Source organism: Vicia villosa, linkage group LG3 (genome assembly GCF_029867415.1).
Source record: "Vicia villosa cultivar HV-30 ecotype Madison, WI linkage group LG3, Vvil1.0, whole genome shotgun sequence".
In the NCBI taxonomy this organism is placed as follows: Eukaryota; Viridiplantae; Streptophyta; class Magnoliopsida; order Fabales; family Fabaceae; genus Vicia; species Vicia villosa.
In genome coordinates this window covers 38,288,383-38,310,479 of record NC_081182.1, presented here as the reverse complement: position 1 = coordinate 38,310,479, position 22,097 = coordinate 38,288,383, and the positions used below count along the sequence as shown (strand labels likewise).

The following is a 22,097-nucleotide window of genomic DNA, read 5'->3' as shown; positions in this document are numbered from 1 at the left end:
CACGGTACTCAATGTCATACTCAGATAACAGCATTTGCCATCGGGCAATCCTTCCTGTTAAGGCAGGCTTTTCAAAGACATACTTGATCGGATCCATTTTGGAGATTAACCACGTAGTATTGTTGATCATGTATTGGCGGAGACGTTTTGAAGCCCAAGCCAAAGCACAACATGTTTTTTCGAGCATGGAGTAACGAGACTCACAATCTGTGAATTTCTTACTTAGGTAATATATGGCATGCTCCTTCTTACCGGTTTCATCTTGCTGTCCAAGCATACAACCCATGGATTCTTCCAACACGGTAAGGTACATGATTAATGGTCTTCCTTCAACCGGAGGAATCAATATTGGTGGTTCTAACAGGTATTCCTTGATACTGTCGAACGCTTTCTGGCAATCTTCAGTCCATACAACCCCTTGATCTTTGCGGAGAAGCTTGAAAATCGGCCCACATGTAGCAGTCATTTGAGAGATAAATCTGGAGATATAGTTCAATTGTCCGAGAAATCCTCTTACATGCTTTTCAGTTTTTGGTGCAGGCATCTCTTGAATAGCTCTGACTTTGTTGGGATCTACTTCAATACCTCTTTGGCTGACAATGAAACCTAAGAGTTTTCCAGATCTAACCCCGAAAGTACATTTGTTAGGATTCAAGCGAAGCTGATATTTCCTTAGTCGTTGAAACAACTTCAAAAGGTATTCAATATGTTCTTCTTCTGTGCTGGACTTGGCTATCATGTCGTCCACATAAACTTCTATTTCTTTATGCATCATGTCATGAAAGAGAGTAGTCATTGCCCTTTGGTAAGTTGCGCCTGCATTTTTTAATCCAAACGGCATCACTTTGTAGCAAAAGGTACCCCATGGGGTGATGAAAGATGTCTTCTCCATGTCTTCAGGAGCCATCTTGATCTGATTATAACCAGAGAACCCGTCCATGAAGGAAAAGACGTTGAACTTAGCGGTGTTATCAACCAACATGTCGATATGCGGTAATGGAAAGTCATCTTTTGGACTGGCCTTGTTCAAATCACGGTAGTCAACACACATTCTGACTTTGCCATCTTTCTTCGGAACTGGCACTATGTTGGCTAACCATTGAGGATACTCGGAGGTGACAAGAAAACCTGCGTCGAGTTGTTTCTGAACTTCCACTTTGATCTTGTTAGCCATATCAGGGTGAGTCCTTCGCAATTTCTGCTTAACCGGCGAACATTCTGGCTTCAATGGCAAGTAATGCTGCACAATATTGGTATCCAACCCAGGCATGTCTTGGTAGGACCAGGCAAACACGTCAACATATTCTTTGAGAAGGTCTGTCAACTTACTCTTGACATCAGCATCAAGCAGGGATCCAATGGTCACTTCTTTTTTGTCTTCTTCAGAACCCAAGTTGATCTTTTCTAAAGGCTCTTTGTGAGGCAAAATGGCTCTTTCCTCGTGCTTAAGTAATCGAGAGATCTCGTCCGGGATCTCCTCTTCTTCGGCTTCGAACACAGGAAACTCAAAGTTGGGAGAGGGCATAGGGTTATTGCATTCAATGGGTTTATCAATAGTAAATCTGCACATATGATTTATATTTATTTCAAAAAATTTATGAATGCAAGAGTGTATGCAGATTTTTTTGAAAAGCTTTTTTTATTTTGGTTTTTTAGGATTACCATTTCCAGAAAAAAGGCAAAAATAAAACATATAATGTAGGGAATTCAAAATGACACTTTATTTATGATTCATTTTTGAAACAAAGCCCTAAACACAAACTCATTTGTCTTGGGTAGGACAAAGAGGGAAACTTTTAAAACAAAGCCCTATACACAAAGTTATTTGGGCGGAACATTTAAAAGCAAAGCCCTATAAAACATCTCTCTGCTTTGGGCAAGGCAGGAGGTCAAAATAACAGCGAGGTGATTACTTTGAGCGGCGAACAACATTCGGAACGTCGACAGCTTTCCAGTAGCAACGAACTCCTCTATGTATTATGTATTCAGGAAAATTCTCCCCAGAATTATCTTCAGTATTGACATTGACCGCTGGTCGAGCAGAATTTGAAGGTCCTGGTTTGTCAACCTTGTTCTTTGTAGAGTTGAAACGGTCTTCTTCTACTTCTTGAAGAGCATAAGATGAGTCACAATCTTCAGAATTTTCAGGATGTATTTCCCAGTCTTCAGGGTGAAGAGACTCATTGTCAGCGACACTTTCTGAGTCAGTTGCGGGGCCATCTTCCCCTTCATCTTCAAAAATGGCATTTATGTGATAATAACCATCTTCAGGGCTATCAACCTTGGTAGATGCATTGAATCCAAAATCTTCAGTAATTTCAGGCTGCTGAGAAAATTGACAGGGCTGATAAACCTCTTCTGGTTGACTATTATATTCAAAGGAATCTCCCCATCCAGTTGGTTGGATATCCTCAATCGCAATCTTGTAACTTTCAGGTGCAGTATATTTCACCATGTAATCAAATTTTCCACTTGGTTGTCCCAAGGTGTCCCAGACCTCTGCAGGAATAGGCTCAGTTTCTTTGCCTTTGGATTCTTCTGAAGGAGGATATGGTTCTTCTTGAGATATATATATCCCGAGTCATTGAGATAACACTTCCATTCTTCTTCAGGATCGGATAAACCTTCTTCGATGCATTCTTCGATAAGGACATTAATCTCTTGAGGAATTGGGTTAAGGAATCCTCCACTAATGAATGTTTCTTTGATCGGACGAAGGGTCTCATCCTTCTTAGTGTAGTTTGAAAACATCGGTGAACATCTGAGTCTTGCTCTAGTTTCATTCTTGGTAGGGATCACAACTTGCCCCCAGCCAGTGGTAGTTCCATCTTTCACTACTTTCACTGCCTCTTTGTAAGAAGAGATCGATGCTTTCTTTTTGGAAGATTCGTCTTCTAAAGAGAGACCTTGGAACTGAGTTCCTTCCACATCATCGGCACTTATGAAAGAGAAATTGGATAAATGACTCACCATTAAGGCTTGTTCTCCACTTATTGTTACCAATTTTCCATTTGTTACAAATTTTAACCTTTGATGGAGCGTAGAAGTTACTGCCCCTGCTTCATGGATCCATGGTCGTCCTAACGGACAGCTATAAGCAGCTTGAATGTCCATGACCTGGAAAGTGATTTGGAATGTATGTGGACCAATTGTCATGGGAAGGTTGACTTCGCCGATAACAGATTTTCGCGATCCATCAAATGCTTTGACAACTACACCACTGAACTTCATAGGCATTCCTTGGTAAGACAAGCGAGCAAGAGTCGTCTTTGGCATAACATTCAAGCAAGATCCGGTGTCTACCAACACATTGGACAAAGAGTCTGACTGACAATTCATAGAAATGTGCAAAGCAAGATTGTGATTTCTACCCTCCTCGGGGAGTTCTTCATCACAGAAGCTTAAATTGTTGCAAGCTGTTATGTTGGCTATTATCCCATCAAAGTGATCAACAGTCACAACATGATCTACAAAAGCTTGATCCAAGACTCTCATCAGGGCTTCCCTGTGTGCTTCAGAGTTCAACAGCAATGAAAGTATTGAGATCTTTGAAGGAGTCTGCATAAGCTGATCCACAATCTTGTATTCACTTCTTTTGATAAGCTTCAAAATTTCATCAAAATCAGGATTCACATTGGTTCCACTGGATTGGCCAACATCAGTGTTTGTATTACTGACAGGAGTTTCCACAGGATTCCTCACTGGAACATTGACAGGATTTTGTCCGGTTGCAGGAGCAACAGGTTGCTTTGAAGGTAGTGGAGTATACACACGTCCACTTCTTGTTACTCGGCTCACATCGGCGATATTCACGACAGATGAAAGAGTAGGTAAAGGAACTTCTTGTCCATTCTTTATCATTGTTGCATTGTAGTTGTATGGAACTGCCTTGTCAGAGTCATAGGGAACAGGTCCAGGTAGACAAATGATCAAAGGAGCAATAGGAACCTTCGGCTTGTTGTAAGTAACTTCTATGCGCTCGGGCATATTGAAATGAGGAACGATGACGTTAACTGTAGGCATTTCCGAGTTGATATCTGAGACTAAAAGCTCATGCGGATAACATCCTATCATGTTAACTTCATTTTCATCCCTATTTCTGTAGATCTGAATAGTACCATTATCCAACAGAACTTGGAGATCTCTTCTCACAATCGAACATCCATGAGGATCTATACAACATATGCTACAGGAACCGTAGTGATGTTGGCGAAAACTCGGCCCTCGACAGAGAGTAGCGTGCATTTGTACCAAATCTGCTCTTGAGAAGTTGATATTATAGACTCGGTATGGACCAGGACATCCATACACCATGTTTACAACATGCCCTCCATGATTGGGCAGCGGATTTGCTTGCACATTTGGATTCAAATTTCTGAAAGAGAGGAGATTAGATCTTACCAACCTCTGAACTTCATGTTTCAAAGCTATGCAATGCTCGAGATCATGGCCAGGTGCTCCTTGATGATAAGGGCATGAGACCTTAGCTTTGTACCACCATGGGAGTTTCTCAGGTACTGGTGGGGGTGCTTTAGTTTGAACAAGACCTCTTTCAATCAAAGCAGGGTACAATTCTGTGTAGGTCATTGGAATCGGATCAAACTGTGGAGCTCTTTGTACACGATTCTGATTATTGTTAAACTGCTGAGCCTGTGGTCGGGGCTGTTGTTGTTGAAACTGCGGAGTAAACCCCGGATTCGGTGTGGTATTAACGACTGGCGCGATAGCAGCAATCTGTCGTTGACGATTGACATTTCCTCTTGGCCTCCCTTAGGATACCATGTCAACACTTTGTTCCTTCTTCTTTGGGAAACCACTTCCGAACTTTTTGGTTCCGCTTGAAGATCCACCTTCTTTAGTTAGACGTCCGGTTCGGACTCCTTCTTCTAGACGCATCCCCATGTTTACCATCTCGGTGAAATCACTTGGAGCACTAGCAATCATGCGTTCATAATAAAACGGACTGAGAGTATTCAAGAAGATCTTTGTCATCTCTTTCTCTTTTAACGGTGGATTAATCTGAGCAGCAGTTTCTCTCCATCGTTGGGCATATTCTTTGAAAGTTTCATGGTCTTTCTGAGCCATGGATCGAAGCTGATCTCTGTCATATCCGAGTTGTATTTGTATTGTCGGACAAAGGCCTCACCTAAGTCATTGAAAGTCCGAATATTAGTGCTATCCAAGCCTGTGTACCACTTCAGTGCGGCACCAGTCAAATTGTCTTGAAAGTAATGGATAAGCAACTGATGATTATCTGCATAAGTAGACATCTTTCTGGCATACATCACAAGATAGCTTTGTGGGCAAAAACTACCTTTGTACTTTTCAAAGTCTGGGACCTTGAACTTAGCTGGTATCTGTACACTGGGAACCAAACATAGCTCCTGGGCATTCTTTCCAAACAAATCTTTTCCCCGAATAGCTTTAACTTCCAGCTGAATCTTGTTGAATTGTTCTTGGAGATCTCCTACAAGATTACGCTGATTTGTGCTATCACCTTGATCATGATAAATCTCATTGCCATCATAAGGAACAGTGTGAACCGTAGGGGTCGGAACTGTCATAGTGGGTTGAGAAAGTGCCATAGTGACTTGAGAAAAAGTTACCCCTGATTTGGAGTAAACTGCGAACTTGGTGCAGCAGGCGCTTCAGTTGTGGATGTTTGAACCCCAGAAATATTATGGCGGAATCCTGTACCAAAGCTGAAAGGCGGGCCCCAACCTTCTGGCATGGAGAAAGATGGAATACCGAACGCAACTGTAGAAACTGGAGTAGTGACTTCAGATGTTACTGTTGCTTGACTGTTGGGTGGCGGCGGCTGGTTCTGTGCAGCCATTAAGGAGTCAACCAGAGTAGTGAGACTTTCCAACTTTTCCTGAAGAGTGGTCAATGTACCACGAAGCTCAATATTCTCTTGTTCAGAGTGTTCCACTACTCTTCTTCTGTTTGAACGAGTATTGTATCTGTGATCTGATTGCGAGCGCGGTCGAGAAACTTTGAGACGCGGCAGCTTGACGATCTATTGGAGAAAGATCCAAAAGATGAGACTCTATACAACGGACTCGATATGCAGAATGATGTATGTAAAAAGAAATTTATGATTTTTCCAAACATTTTTACAGATTATTTCCTTGCAAACATTTGAACACAAACAAATCTTTTATTCATTTTTTTTATTGCAATAATGGGAAATGTTACAACATTGGAGCGTAGCTCCTTACAAAAGCAAATGATAAATTAAAGGCTAAACAATCCTAAGCATCTTCATCAGACGAAGAACCAAATGCATTGTGCAGCTTGAGCTTCATGATTTCTTTCCCATAGTGAGCTTTCAATTCGGCCTTTTCAGTCCTCAACTTGTCAACAATATTCTTCCAATCATCAGGAGTCGGAGCGTTGCTTGTCGAGCCTTCAAGATTCTTCTTGCTTTCTTTGATGTATCTCTTGATTGCAGCATCTTTCTGACGGATCTTCTCATCTTTACTCATGAGCCAACCATCTTGATAATAAAGAGTTTCTTCGTGATCTTTCACTCTTTTCTTCAACTTTCTATTTTCCACCTCAGTGCTACGAAACTTTTCTTCCCAAGCATCTTTTTCTGTCCTCATTTTAGCCAAAGTGTCTTGGTATTCCTCCATAGCGGGAATGTTGGGTCGTTGAGATACTGCATGAAACATGGGTTTTTCATAAGCATAAGGCATTTGAAACTCTTTTGCTCTTTTCTTTACCCAGCAGGTGTAGGCGTCCATGGCAATGCAATTTCTTTCCTCGCCTTTTTCTTTCCATCGGACGTCGTACCAAGCTCTCACCATTCTCGCTTTCAACCTTTTAGGATTATCCCCTTCTCGGTAGAAGTAACCTTCCACTGTAGGACCAATGGGTTTAGCTGAATTTGCATACCCGAGTTGTCGTCGGGCTAGGACCGGATTGTAGTTAATTCCTCCTTGTGTACCAATGAGGGGTACGTTGGCGAACTCTCCACAACTATCAATGGTTTCTGTACCACAGCGAGCCAAGGTATACCAATGAATATCATTATTAGTAAGAGACATAAGTCTTCGAGGCCAACGCAAGCCTTCTCGGTTTTCTGTGAAAATAGGAGACTCAGGTAAGTGTGAAACAATCCATTTGAACAATAAAGGTGCACAACAAACAATGATTCCACCGCCTTGGCGATTCCTATGATGGATAGAGAAATACATGTCACCAAGTAAAGTCGGAACAGGATTTCCAATCAGAAAGATCTTTATGGCATTGATATCAACAAAGTTGTCGATATTGGGAAACAGAACTAACCCATAGATGAGCAAGGCTAGTGTAGCTTCAAAAGCTATCATGCTACCAGTTTCGATGAAATCAAAGGCTTTCTTTACCAGGAAGTGTGAAGTTAAACCCGGGAGGTTTCCTTTGGTAGTCCAATTACTCTCTACTTCAGACTTTTTCATGTGGATACTTGCTGCAATGACGTGTGACTTAGGAATGGCTTCCAAACCATTGAAGGGTATTTTGTCAGACACAGGAATACCCAAAAGATTGGCATATTCTTCCAAGGTCGGTACCAACTGGTAGTCTGGAAAGGTAAAACAACGGTAGACGGGATCATAGAACTGAACCAGAGTCTTGAGAAGTCCTTCATCAACATGAGTATTCAGAATAGGCAAAAGCTTTCCATAACTTTTCCTAAAACTACAAGGATCTTGTACAGAAGATGCTAACTCTATCAGTCTTTCTACATCAGGCGCTTTGAAACCGTACTTTTTGGTATACCTTTTTTCCATAACTTAATCCTATAATGTTTGCAAAGAAAATTCTCTAAATTTTTTTGGAAAAATCATGTTTTTATGGAAAAAGATGGTTTTTTTTTTAATGTATGAATGCATGGATGCATGGATGCCACATATTCAAACATGGTAAAGCAAACATGGTAGTTCAAACATGGTAACATGGTACTACAAATATGGTATACAAACATGGTACGCATAGGTTCAAAGGTCCAAAGTCACGAGCATGAGGTCAGAGAACCAAAAATGGGATAGTTCTAGTTAATCACCTGTACAACATGTTCTACTGATACGTCAGAGTCTACATTTTTCTTTCGGATATTACCGGCCTTCCACAATTAAACTCATGAGCCAGCAATATTCTCAAGAAAAACTCGTCTGAGTGTGGTTCTCCGCATGACAACTAATCCAAGTCTTCACCTGAATAGTTTCTGCACCACAACCTAATAAGGCCAGGATGGGTTGGGGTTCTACAGCCAACTCAGCTTCTACAGTTCAATGAAAGCAATAATGTCTTCGCAATTAACTCGCTAAACATATATTACAAACAAGGAACCTCCACTGAGCGGAAGGATTCTCACGTGCGCCTGCACATGACTATACCCTCCACCTAATTCTTATGTGTACTTAATCCGGGTTAGGATTTGTCCATAATGTATCACTTAATGTATCACTTGTAACAGAACCACACAAGTAACAGAATCAAAGAACCAAACAAAATAAAAACAAAACAAATAGAAATAACCCTTTCTTTGGAAACAATAAAAAGATGATCCCCAGTGAAGTCGCCATTTTTCTGTCGCGGGGAAAAATCGTTTGTCTTTTTTTGGGATGAGACACCTGATGCCTTCTTTGGGCTCGAGTGCTCAAAAAAAATGATTTTTCTTTTGTTCCGACCAAACTTTTTATTATTTCCAAAGGAGGAGAAGGAAAAAAGCTGCAATAACCTAAAAGTGGGGGAGAGATCTTTGGGTAAGAGGGTTGGTTATACGAAGGGAAGGTATTAGCACCCAACGTATCTATAGTACTCTATAGGTTTCTTTGCTTTGTTTTTCATTCCATGTTATTGAGAGGTTCTTGTGAGAAAGAGGTGGGACCTAAGGTGTTTGTTTGATTATGCTCGCAAAGATCATCGCGATCCTCTGCATACATATCCCCTAGAGGGAATCAGAGCATCTGTAGCTCGGGTCTACGGGTGCTAAGGTTTGAGTGGTTTGAGAGGGAAGTTTTGCTCGCCAAGGAATAAGACCTTGTGCCTACGTATTCTCAAAGGGATGTTGAGAAAGTCAGAGCAATCGTAGTTCCCACTTATGCTAGTGGAAGCAAAGGAAAAGAGACAAATGTCATCTCAATGTTCGATGTATCTAATCTATATCATCACATACATCTGTTTGTTTTTTGTTTGAAAATCTTTTCATTATAAGCCCTGGGCCATGCCACTTATGGTGCTTAGAATGATAAAGATGTTTTTTAGCCAGCCTTGTGGCGAAAAACTTTCAATGAAGTCAGCCTTGTGACAAAAAGTTTTGATTAATCAGCCAGCCTTGTGGCAAAAGTTTCAATGAAGTCAGCCTTGTGACAAAAACTTTGATTAATCAGCCAGTACGGTGGCGAAAAAGGTTTGATTGATTAGCCAGCCTTGTGGCAAAAAGAGTTTGATAAGTTTGATTGATTGATTGATTGATTGATTGATTGTTTGTGATGATATAGATGAGATACTCCTATCATAGAGATGATAAATGTCTAATCTCCTAGGGTATTTGATTTGGATATTGGGAATGCTTATAAGAAGCCCGTGGGTCCTTGTACGAAGCCCAAGAGGAGGCTATCCGAGGGTCCTTGCATTGTAAGCCCAAGAGGAGGCTATGGGAGGGACAATCCAGGGTCCTTGCATTGTAAGCCCAAGAGGAGGCTATGGGAGGGTCACTCGTTTGTACAAAGCCCAAGGGGAGGCATGGTATAGTTGGTTTGAGCTCTTAGAGCGATTTCACCGGGAAACCATACTCTATGTCCTAACCTAAACTAGTGGAGATTCTTTGCACGAAGCCCAATAGGAGGCTATGGGGAACCTAGTGTTGTACTAAGTTGAACAAGCACACATATCACACATATGAACAAACATGGACAAGTATTAACAAACATGAACAGGTATGAACAATTATATATATGACAAAGTGTGTGTATATAATGGAGTTTATGAAGGAAATATACCTGTAAGCATGATCCATTTGTATACACGGGGGCTCGGGACTTATACTCGAGGAGAGGTCCACTGAGTTTATTCAAAGCTATGTAAACAGGTATTCACAAAAGGGCTTGGGACTTATACCTACATGGAGGCCCATGGTATATTTTGGGAAGATTTAAAGAAAACTTCATTTTTGGTTTGTTATTCAAAGTTAAAAATCAAATTGATCGAGATATGTACAAAACGGTGTGTGTACAATGAAATACCTAATTTCATGTACAGGAATGGGTATGTACAAAAGGGGCTTGGGACTTATACCTACATGGAGGCCCGTGTTTTATTTACAAAACATGGTTGATTGTTTTATTTACAGGACGCGAGGTTTCGCTTTTGTAAAACTGTTTGAAAGTTGTTTTGAAAGAGTTTTCTGTTTGAAGAAAAAATTGTATAAAAGGAAAAAAGGAGTGGGTCTTATACTCTCTAATATTTGAGAGGCCCCACATCGTTTTGAAAATCAATTGATCAATTAAAAAGATTTAATCAATAGTTTCAAAAAGAAATGGTTCATTGTTTTGAAAAGAATGATCGTTTGTTTTAAAACAATTTGAATTTGACAAAAATCAACTTAATTAAGTTAAAATCAAATTTTAATGCTTAATTAAGACCTAAGCGATTAGGGTTTGATCACAAAAAATATTTACAAGTGATTAGGTTTGAAAATTAAATGAAAAACAATATTTAAAGTATTTAAAAACACTTAAAATGTATCATTTTAAACCTAATTAAAAGCATATTAAATAAATCTTTTTTTGTGATTTTTTTTGATATTGTCAAAATATGTATATTAAATAAGAGGTGTGTAAAAAATGAAGAGAAAATAAATTAATTTGATTGGTTAATTAATGGGTTAAAGTTGTAAAGAAAATAGAGAAAAATAGTGATAAAAAATTGGGTTTTGTCTACACAAGGGCTTGAACCCACGCCCTGAGGTTCACTACTCAAAACAACAACCAACTGAGCTGCGCGTGCAGCTTGTTTATGATACGCTTCCATTCAATTATATTTTCAAACAAATATTTGAAATTTCCAAACCAAAAAACGCGCCAAGAACACAACCCTAACTGAATTTTGAATTTCTTCAAATCTGTGTTGTTTTGATCAGGTAAAGGGTCTATTCCACTTGGTTTTTCACGACGAACATGATGGTGGTCTTTAATTTCATTTATTTTCACTCTAAGGGGGTCAATTTTCGCATGAACATGAAGAACCCTAAAACTGAAATTCAATGTGAAATCGTGTATGTGCAAGTTATGATGCAATTGATTGAGGGTTAATGATCCTCATAGGTGCAGAAACAAGATGGTATGCTCACATTTCATTTATGATGCGTGCAAATATGAGTTTGAAGTTCAAGTGACTTACCTTCAAAAACGGCCAAACTGGAAATCGAATTCTGCAAATGAGGGCTTCCAGATGTTGTTTCTTGATCTGAACACCTTCAACGAACCTTATGAATCATGTTTGAATGCCTGGAACTGTTTGGATTCATCTGTGTAAAGCTATGGAACCCGATCTGCAGTATGGCTCAAGTGAGAATCATGCTATGTGATTTTGGAGTTACAGGTCATGGATGACGGTTGGAACAGCTCATATATGGTATATAGGATGTGTTTGGATGATTAGCTTAGACAGAAATGAGCTTGGGTGAGATTTGGCATGATAAGGCTCAATATGTGTTCATATGGAAGTGAGGTAGTGATTTTGAGTTCTTGGTGTTTTTGGGGTGTATGGATGGATCAAACAACTTCCAAATGATGTTTGTGAGTTGTGGGAAGCATCATTTTGCTCAGAACTTCAAAGGTTTAGAGGTTGAGCATTTTACCTCTTTGAAACTTAAGAAACTTGCAATTCAAGAAAGAAGAGAGAAAACATATAATTGTGAGGTTTTGGTGTGAACTGAAGAGTGATTTGCACCTCTATTTATAGGCCAAGAGTTCTGAACTCAGACCTTTGCAAGTTGATCAAGAATTGGTGATTTGGCTTAAGAGATAAAAAGGAATCTTTTACATTTAATGCAAAATGGTTAAAGTGACCAAACCATGGTTAAAACTCAAGCTTCTTATCCTCTTCCATTCTGATCTCAAATCAGAAAAATATCTCCAATTATTGCCTCTATGCATCATTATTTGGATCATTTGGCAAATTGGCTCATAACTTAGTGAAAATGGCATGAAATTTCAAGTGAAAAGTTCACTAATGTCAAAATTCAAAACCATAGCTACACTTCAAATTTTTTCATGCTCTTGGACATTTTGGAAAGCTCATATTACACACTTCAAAACCCTAGTTGAAAGTTTCTTCAAGATCTTTAAGGAAGTGGGTGAAAAAGATCCATGAACTTTGAAGAAAATGAAGTTTTAAGTGAAATTTTCCAAAGATACCAACTTTGAAGCACCATATCTCTTAAATGGTTGATCTTATGGAAAAAATTTATATGTGTCAAAGTTGTTTATTGGATCAAAATCTACAACTTTCATGTTGGGAGTTTTTTTCAGTTTGTAGGTGAAATTTTGAGAAATTCCCTTCCAAAGTTTGGAAAAAACCATTGAAAAACACTTAGAAATTTTTCTAAGTATGAAAAGTCAAACTTTTGACTTTTGATTCTTGATTGATTTTCTTGATTTTCCTTGATCAAATTACTTCTCATATCATATATTGATGATTTAAAACTTCAAAAGTCATGGTTGACCAAAATTCCCCAAAAGTCAATGGTGATCTTGTACAGTGGACTTTTTCAGACGAATCGCGTTTCTGGAGATTTCAAATGAAACAGGCTATCCTCATCAAATGAATGGTATGAATGGATCATATTGAGGTATTGGAGGATATTGAATCATAGTTTGAGTTGTGACACCATGTCCTGATTAAAAAGGCAGTTGTTCAGTGAATTAGGTCAAAAACCCTAATTGTCGACAAGATGAAATTGATGACTGTAGGTCTTGAATTGAGATGTAATTTCCATTGTATATTGTCATAGGGATTATTTGAAGATGATTGAAACCTTTTATTGACTTCCTGGGGATTTTTAGGGTTTCCCAAATGTGATCCCTGATTTCAGTCCCTGATAGTTCAAAAACCCTGATCTGAGGATTTGTCTGATCAATCTTTGTATAGGAGATGTTCTGAGCCAATGGATTAGGTCAAAATGATGCACTTGGGGTCTTGAGGTCATGTCCCAAGTCATTAGGTCAAATCCTGAGCAGAGGTCAGGAGTATGCTATCTTCAGTCAAAACCCTAATCTGGTTGGTTCAGTGCCTTTGAGCTTGTTGAAATGAATTTCTGAGGACCAAATGTTGATTGTTGATGAAGATAGTTCTTTTAAGATGAAGGGAGAACAAAACCCTAATTGATTATTACTTGTACTGCTGAGTGATTTCTTGATTAAATCCTGCTGAGTCACAAGTAACAAACACAAGCTATGCAATTTGTTAGAGATGCAAATGATGCATATGCAAATGATATGAGGTGGTATCTTAGGTCAAAAATTGGGGTATGACATATGCCACTATCTCTCTCACGCGGAAAAGATCTCATTATATCAATCAATTTCAAAATCGTGAGGTATCGACACTCGTTACAACAATTAATCGTGTCTATACTTTTGAAGAAAAGCCACTAAGGGCAAAAGATATTCTTAAGAAAGGTTTTAAAAGAGATTTACAAACATAAGAAGATTTTTGAAAAAGGGAGAAAATTTTGAAAATCTAAGAAGGGGAGGAGATGAAGAGGCTATCCTAATACGTAAAATAAAAGCTAAGGAAAGAAACGGTCTAACCGAAGAAGAAGCCAACACTTGACATTAAGAGTCAAGGTAGATTTCCCATCCTTTGGACTATCAATACTAAACCAACACATTACCACTTGGGGATCCAGATGAACTTATTATTTTAGCACTGCTTTGCATTAAGCACATTAAAATTCTGACGAAAATCGGGCAGAGTAACGGCTGTTTTCGGGTAAAATCCTTATATCAATGCCTTGGAATTAACCATCGAGGACTTTCAAGGAAAAACTTGCATACACAAACAGACATCAATCCAATGCTAGACAGACAGAATAACGACAAAGTAATAGCAGAATAATAGGGTCCAGAGGTACTAAGTCCAACAAGTCCAAGTCTCCAAAATGCTCGGGTTAGTAACTAATAGTCCATAGAGAGCCTTAAGCTTTTTTTAGATTTTTGTTATTTGTTAGTGTTTTAGCACAAAAATAGAGTATGGTCTAAGTGGAAAAAAATAAAATAGCGGAAACATAAACATAGCGTCCAAATAGACAAAGAGAAAATAGCGGAATGTAAACGTCCAAATGGACAAAGAGAAAATAGCGAAAACATAAACATGATGAAATGATAAAATAAAGCGATAAAGCGAGAAATATAAAGAACAAATAAAATGTGGAAATTAAAGTCAATTGTTAGATGTTAAAGATAACCATCTTGAAACTTGTCAAGTATGTTATCAAAGTTAGTAATGAAGATCAATGGTGAGTGAAGGATGTTCTCGGATTTAAATTCATTAGAAATTTATCAGAATCTTGATAAAATCATAGCGACTACACGCTAAACTTCCATAAGTCATAAATCAACCGCATACAATTCTCTTTCATGTTTGATCTTTTTTTATTCGGGACACGAAATATGTTAAGCAGATCGCCAAGTGATTTATATAGAAATCACCCTACAACGAGGCCGGTCAAAACATTGTGTGCTAATGCATACGAGAAAAGCGATATATAGATCACTCTCCGAAAGCAATACCACACGAAAAGAAAATATGTAACAATCTAGTCTTTACCGAGAATCCATAAGAATTCTCAAGGTATCAAAGACTTTCATCGATCAAAAGAAAAAAGAAGGAGAAGAAGAATAAAATGCATAAAAATAAAATCACTCACACTATCATTAATATCATTAATCTAATATTATGAATTTGGTCATTTCAAACCTATCAACATCCTAAATCCAATGATATTAATGAAGTAGAGGAAGAAGGAAGTCAAAACAAGCATAAAAAAGCAACAAAAAAAAACATTCTGCCTCAGTGGAAATCAATTTACCTCTGTAGGAAATCGATTTCCTGAGTGCAGATTTCAAATCTGGCGCAAAAAACAGAGTGGAAATCGATTTCCCTCTGTAGGAAATCGATTTCCTGCATACAGTTTTCAAAAAAACAGCATTATGAAGCATAAAACTTGATTTAAACAAACATACAAACACCTTATGATCACATATTAATTGGAGCACGAAATTTCCATCAATTCACCATCAAATAGAACCAATGTAGCATCAAAGATGCATTGAACATAAGCAACAAAGATCTACATCTTAGAGTTTAGAATTTTACCACTTCTTGAACAAAATGTTGGAGTAGCTTCAAGAACAAACACCAAATGAGTAGATCCTTCAAAATTGGAGATGAACAAACAAAGAAAAGAGTGAAATGAAGAAGGTTTAGTTCAAAACTAGCAAGATTCGAGGTGAATCTTACTAATTCTATAAAAATGAACTTTGGGTGAGGGTTTTTGAAAGGATGAGAAGTGAAAATGCAAGAATTTCTTTGGCTCTCCATCAATTCCCCATCAAATAGGACCAATGTAGCATCAAGATGCATTGAACATAAGAAACAAAGATCTACATCTTAGAGTTTAGAATTTTACCACTTCTTGAACAAAATGTTGGAGTAGCTTCAATAACAAACACCAAATGAGTAGATCCTTCAAAATTGGAGATGAACAAACAAAGAAAAGAGTGAAATGAAGAAGGTTTAGTTCAAAACTAGCAAGATTCGAGGTGAATCTTACTAATTCTATAAAAATGAACTTTGGGTGAGGGTTTTTGAAAGGATGAGAAGTGAATTTCTTTGGCTCTCCAAGTTTGTGAAATGAGGGAGTGAAGGCCTCTATTTATAGAATTGGAGAAAGAGTAGTGACAATTTGGTCATTCTGCACTTGGTAATTAATTTGTGTTTAATTGATGTTTTATTGGTAAAATGGGGTTAATAAAGGGAATTAACTTTGGTGAGGTGGAAAATTGGTAAAATAACAAAAATGATCAAAGAAAATAGGTGCCAAAATGATGTCATTCTTCCCTCTCTATTTTTTTGAATTTTCGCCCCAGGAAATCGATTTCCCATATGGGTAAATCGATTTCCACCTTCAAATTTTCAAAAAAATTTCTTCTTGCACTGTTTTTGATTCTTGCTCGACCTCTCTCCTGCAAAACACAAACAAAGGAGACAAAATGCATATTTTTGGATTTTGATTAGTATAAAACAAATTAAACAGAATTAGGTGCCTGATAGTTCCCCTCAGAGACGAAGCGAGCAAAACACCGAAAACAGAACTTCAAAGTGAAGCTCTTGATTAATGATTGGGATGTACATGATGTATGATCTTAGGGTCAAAAATTGGGGTATGACACTCTGAATGTATCAAATATCATTCTTTTGTCTAAATTTTATTCGAAGATGCAAGTTGTCATTTTACAACGTCTCCAAACAAAAAAACTTAACATCTGCACCTGTGATGCTGTTACACTACTTCATGGCTGCCTCAGGGTCAACTCCCAAATAAACCACCATCATCTCCATTGCATTAGTCTTGGTGGTCTTAGAATGATCAAATAACCTTCCTCTGATGGGGAGGTGTAGAAGGAAGCTACATCATCTACAGTAATAGTCATCTCGCCAATAGGGTGGTGGAAATATGGCGTTTCGCTATGCCATCTCTCAGCAAATTCCGCTTGCATGCCATGGCTGATGATGTTGTACCTAGAAGCACAAAGACCTGCAAGATCGGAGGACATAAGTACACTAAGGAACCACTCTGCCTGGGCTGAGCAACCCTGTGAATCTTTATGGAATGGTTAATTGATTTCGAACACTCTCGTTCTTGTTGAAAATAAAATATAACAATCTGATTCAAATTGAATTTGGTTAAAATATTAAAAAGTAGAACCGTTAAGAAATATACCTCTCCGTCCCATATATGCGAAGCCACATGATCTCCAAAGTAAATCAGTAATGAAGTGGGCCCTCCGGGATAAGGATCTGCAAGTGGGGCCTCCTGTGCAGATGGGATCTGCTGTGTAGTTAGGACCTCATCCTTATGGTGTGCACGATCCTGGGATGACGACCTATTTGATAGTATGCTCCTAGAGCTCGACGCCCCCCTGTCGTGAGGCATAGGGACGGCTCTAGCCTGTTCATGCTGACGAGTCCCCTTGCGGCGAGCAGACGAGGTTAGGGTGGGACGACTGAGTCTCATCCTGTCGTTGTTTGCAGCCATTATCCTTGAAAAAAAATAACAAAAGGGAAATTGTGGCACAACAAGAAAGATATCATATACGATTTGTAATACGGTGAACTGACTTTATTTGAAATGTGCGGATAGCAAGAGTCGCCACCGACTTTTATTTTATCCAATTTATAGAAAGGCTAAAAGAACAGGAAAAAACCTTTTTTAAAAAGAAACTGAGTACGGGGGGTAATTTATGCAAAGGGAAGGTGTAAGACACCCTTTGCATCCATGGTTTTCCATGGGCTCTTAATTGCTTTGCTCTTTGAAACCAAAAATTTAGAAATGTAGAAGAAGAGAAACAAGGACTTTAGCTCGTAAATGAGCGTAGCCTTATTGAAGTTTTTTAGAAAAAAGGTAGAAAAAGAAATTTAAAACAGAGCAAAGCAATTAGGGGAAAATTACCTGGTTAGATGAAAAATGTTCTTTTAGCCTTTCAGGGCTATCCATATCATAGGAGGATAAGGAAGTCCTTTGATTTGGAGGTTGAAGGGTCGTCGAATTATCGTTCGCCATAAGACTGTCCCATGCCATAGAGGGACAGGTAGTCTAAGGGAAGGATCAGAATAGCCTTTCATTTAGGCTATGTTTGGGAGTTTGGAGGGGAGGGGAGGGGAAGGCTTCCAAAAACAAAATTTTAAAAAAAAAATATAGGAAAATATTTGACATTTTTGAAAAAATGATTTTGTTTAGAATGATAAAAGAGTCATTATCATTACTAAATTTTTAATTTTCAAAATAGTATAACAACCTAAAAGATATTTGGAAAATTTATGTAAGCCCTTCAAAACCCTCCAAAACCCTCATTCAATACAATTTTTAAGTTCCCCCATTTTATGGGGTTTTTGGCGTTATGAATAAACTCAAACCCTCCAAAACCCTCCTATTCAAAATCCTTTTATCCTTTTCACTCAATTCTTCCTATTTTTCAAAGCCCTCCCCTCCCTTCCCCTCCAAACTCCCAAACATAGCCTTAGGCAACCAGAGGATACCTCAGCACTTCGTAGGCAACTTCAAGGGACGAGGTCATATTTGGCGAATCGAAGGCAGCATCATTAGGGACTTATGACCTTTGAATGAACTGAGGGAACATTGCTGAGGTATTCTCGTATTAGAGGGAAAAGGCTATTCTGCAAAAACAAAAAAACACAAGGCAACAGGCAACAAGAGAGGTACCATAAAAGGTGCGTGGGTGCAACAATCACGTGATTAATTCAAAAATTATCTTATAATTAGGTGATTCTAATTTAATTCATGGTTATCACTCCCTAGGATTACTAACCACACAATAATATAATATGACAAATTTAAGTGCCTTCAAGGCTAAGCAATACAAACCAGAAGCAGTTACATGATAAAACATGGGGAGGGGGAGAAAGCAATGATAAAACCCCAACAGAGCAGTAGGTCTGACATAAGTAATAATTAAAAAAAAGAAATTAAAATAAATTAGGTGTTAGGGTTACCGAACAATCGAGCTTTGACCGGCTAGCTAACCTTGAAAAATAATAAAGGCAAGGAAAAAAAGAGGGTAAGTGTAGGAGGAGCTCATTGACCTTTAAAAGTAAACCCTAATTTTAGATAAAAGAGGCAAAATAAAATGATATTTAAAATAATAAAAGACTTAGCTTCTCGATTGGCGTGGCGCGTAGTCGGAAGAACCCTGATGATAACCCTGAAAAAACTGGATGCTCGAATCAGGTGTGGTCGACTCTTGAAGGTCCACCATAAAACTGCAGACTCAGAAACGTTGGATTGATCCGCGCATGCATAAGCTATGAATGTCTGCAAAGCAGTCAAATGCTCACGATGGTAGCACCTCGCAAAAACAAGAAAGTGTTCGTAATGAAACATAAATGACATATCAAAATTTAATAAAAAAAAACATTTATCTTAAATCCTAAAAAGGAGAAATTAAAATTAACAAATATTCTTAGTATTTTTTAATAGTTAGAATAACATTAAACTATAATAATTACATATAATAATTAAATTAGAATAAAAAAATAACTAAACAAATATCAAGAAAATAAAATAAAATACATATGCTAGGGGTGTTAATTGAAAATGGCTGAGAGTCAAAAAGGGGTACATTTTTAGAAATCACTAATTTTATTAATTAAAACTAATAAAGTAGTAAAAAAAAAAAACAAAATATGACTAAAGAAAGAAATAGAAAATAGGGTTAAATAAGTTTTTGGTCCCTATAAATATTGCAGTTTCATTTTTAGTCCCTCCTGAGTTTTGGCAACAGTTTTAGTTGGTTTTGGCAACAGTTTTTTTTGTAAAAACTGTTGCCTAAAGGTAGAGAGGGACTAAAAATGAAAACTGCAATATTTATAGGGACCAAAAACTTATTTAACCCTAGAAAATATAGCAGTGGAGAGGTTCAAGCATGTGTTCCTTTTTGTTTTTTAAGACTAATTCCAAGTTAATAGAATTATATGGATTTAACATGCTTTGACTTTTCAACCATGACACAAGAACTGCTAATTAGTTGACACATGGCTAATAAAAAATAAAAAGAAACAATCAAATAATATGACAACAACAAATTTTTTGGAAAAGCAAATACTAACTAAAAGAACTCTTCTTCTTCTTCCAGATTAGTTTTCTTCAAACAAATATCAAATTTCATATTTTAAACTCCAAATCTCAAACAAAAAGAAGATAATCATAATCAAATGAACACAATCTCCTTCTAAATACCAATTGCAATTGACAGAAACACACCTCAAAACAAAACAAGATGAGATCGCAAGAGTTACCGGATCCGAGAATCCTAACGGCGGAGGCGCGGCTTGAAGCGATGGCTCAGGAGGTTCGACCAGAGCTGAATGCCGGGAGCTCGCGGCGGAGATCCGTCGGCGCAGTTTCATCGGTGCACAAGGGGGCTTTCGGGACTGTTCCCCGTGGTGGCAGGCGGACGGGATCCGTCGTATGCGGTGCGGTTTCCTTTGTCGTGCGTTTTGGCGTGTAGATCCATCTAGAGTTTCAAGATATTACCGACTTGCTTCAATCCTTCTTTTCTTGATCCTTTTTCTGCAAAGAGAATAAAAACTAGAAAACTTGTTAGTTCTTTTGTGACTCATGGTGAAAGGTTATTGATTGTGGTGTTTGATCCGCACAGAGGTGCTGCACGAAGGGACTGTTGTTGTCATTGATTTTGAAAGTTGGATACTTGCTTTGCAATTTTTTTGAAATTGTAATGGTGTATTGTTAGTACTGTAAAAACATAAAAGAGAGCTATGTATGTTTTTCTGATGAAAATATTGTGTAGGTTTTATGGAAAATTTGTGTGAGTGATGTTGTGATTAACATGTAGGTGACCGAAGTTAAGAAAGAAAATTGTGGATGGTAATGCAAAAATTTGTATGATACGGCCAAAAGGGTTAAACAAGGTGGGCGGTATTTCATACGTGAATGGTGTTCATTAGGGGTGAGAAAAAAGTTGGTGAATAGGGTTAGAAAAAAAAGGGGACAACTTCTCTACCCATCACAAAAAGATGGGTAGTGTACATTCCACCAATCAGATGACGCCATTTAATTTTTATGTATTTAATTATTTATCATATAGAACAATTGTTTGATATTTTCAATGCATTTTACACTAAAGGTAACCTTACCCACCTTTTTGAGGTGGGTAAATAAGAATTCACCAAAAAAAATTCTCTAAGTGTTAGTTTTGGTTCTATTTATATTGAATTTTTAGGTTAAATTAAAAAAAGGTAATAATCAATTTGTTAAACAATATAATTAAAAATTTAAATCAAATTTAATTTGATTTCAATTATTAACATATTGGATTGATTTATTCCTAAAAATAAAAACTATCCTAAAAATGCATTATCTATAAACATGAATAACATAATCTCAAATTTTTATTTATTTATGACTTTTTGTTAATTTTTTGATTAAAAATGCAAAAAATGAAAAATTGACTATTAAAAAAATAAATATTTAACTAACTACGAAAATTAAAATAAAAATGATAAAAAATGATTTTTTTTTGTGATTTTTTTAATAAAAATAAAAATAAATTATGGTTAGAAACAAATGAAAGGAAAAAAAGTTAGAAGTGGGATTCGAAACCGGGACGTCTTGCTCTTGTACCTTTTAACCTCAAATTCTTACCAATTGTGCAACATCACTTATTCGAAATAAAATGACATTTGCAAATATATGAGGGAAAATTTTTGAGTATGACACGATTTCACGGTACCAGAATGTCAAACACAATGTCGAGCGCAATGTTAAGACATCGTAACAACAGAAGTAACAATGAATAATTTAAAGGAATATGCAGAAAGTAAATAACATATTTCAGTTGTTAACTAATCAGAAAATAGTAAGTGTACTATTTTGTTTTTTGTAGGGGTAAATTCCTTGAATGTTGAACTCAAGGACTACGTACTAACTATCGAGTTTACTTTGTGGTTCAATTAAACAAAACGATTAAGGGATTTTGTTTCATGAGTGGTGATAAGCAATTAATAAAAATAAGCAAAATATAAAAATGGCTTTTTCACAAATATGAGGAAATGCTAGGGTAAAGTGTATGATTTGCCTTGTTACAACCTTGAATCCTAATTTCTTCAACAAGTTCAAAATGTTCAATTACCAAAACTTTAGAGTATTTTTCTCTAAAGCCTTAAATGCAAGCGTTTAAGCATTTATCCTAAATCCTAAGTCCTTAGAGATTTATGATAACATCAAGCCCTAGTTATATCAAGATTTAGCCGGTAACTATAAGTTATCCTTAGTCCTATGTAAT

At 37.3% G+C, this 22,097-nt stretch overlaps 1 protein-coding gene across 1 annotated transcript; it reads right to left on the bottom strand.

Annotated features, from left to right (window-relative positions):
• Positions 1-16,426: 16,426 nt before the first annotated feature.
• Positions 16,427-18,110, bottom strand: LOC131655448 (uncharacterized). Its single transcript, XM_058925322.1, has 2 exons — positions 17,000-18,110; positions 16,427-16,813 (listed from the first exon to the last, which is right to left on the bottom strand). Exons 1-2 carry the CDS (start codon positions 17,312-17,314, stop codon positions 16,706-16,708), a joined length of 423 nt encoding a protein of 140 aa, XP_058781305.1. The 5' UTR covers positions 17,315-18,110; the 3' UTR covers positions 16,427-16,705.
• Between the last annotated feature and the right edge of the window lie 3,987 nt (positions 18,111-22,097).

Excerpts from the sequence above, each read along its gene's own strand:
- LOC131655448 (XM_058925322.1), bottom strand. The coding sequence starts at position 17,314 with ATGGCTGCAAACAACGACAGGATGAGACTCAGTCGTCCCACCCTAACC. Across the intron at positions 16,814-16,999 it reads CGCATATATGGGACGGAGAG|GTCTTTGTGCTTCTAGGTAC; the intron begins GTATATTTCTTA and ends CCGATCTTGCAG.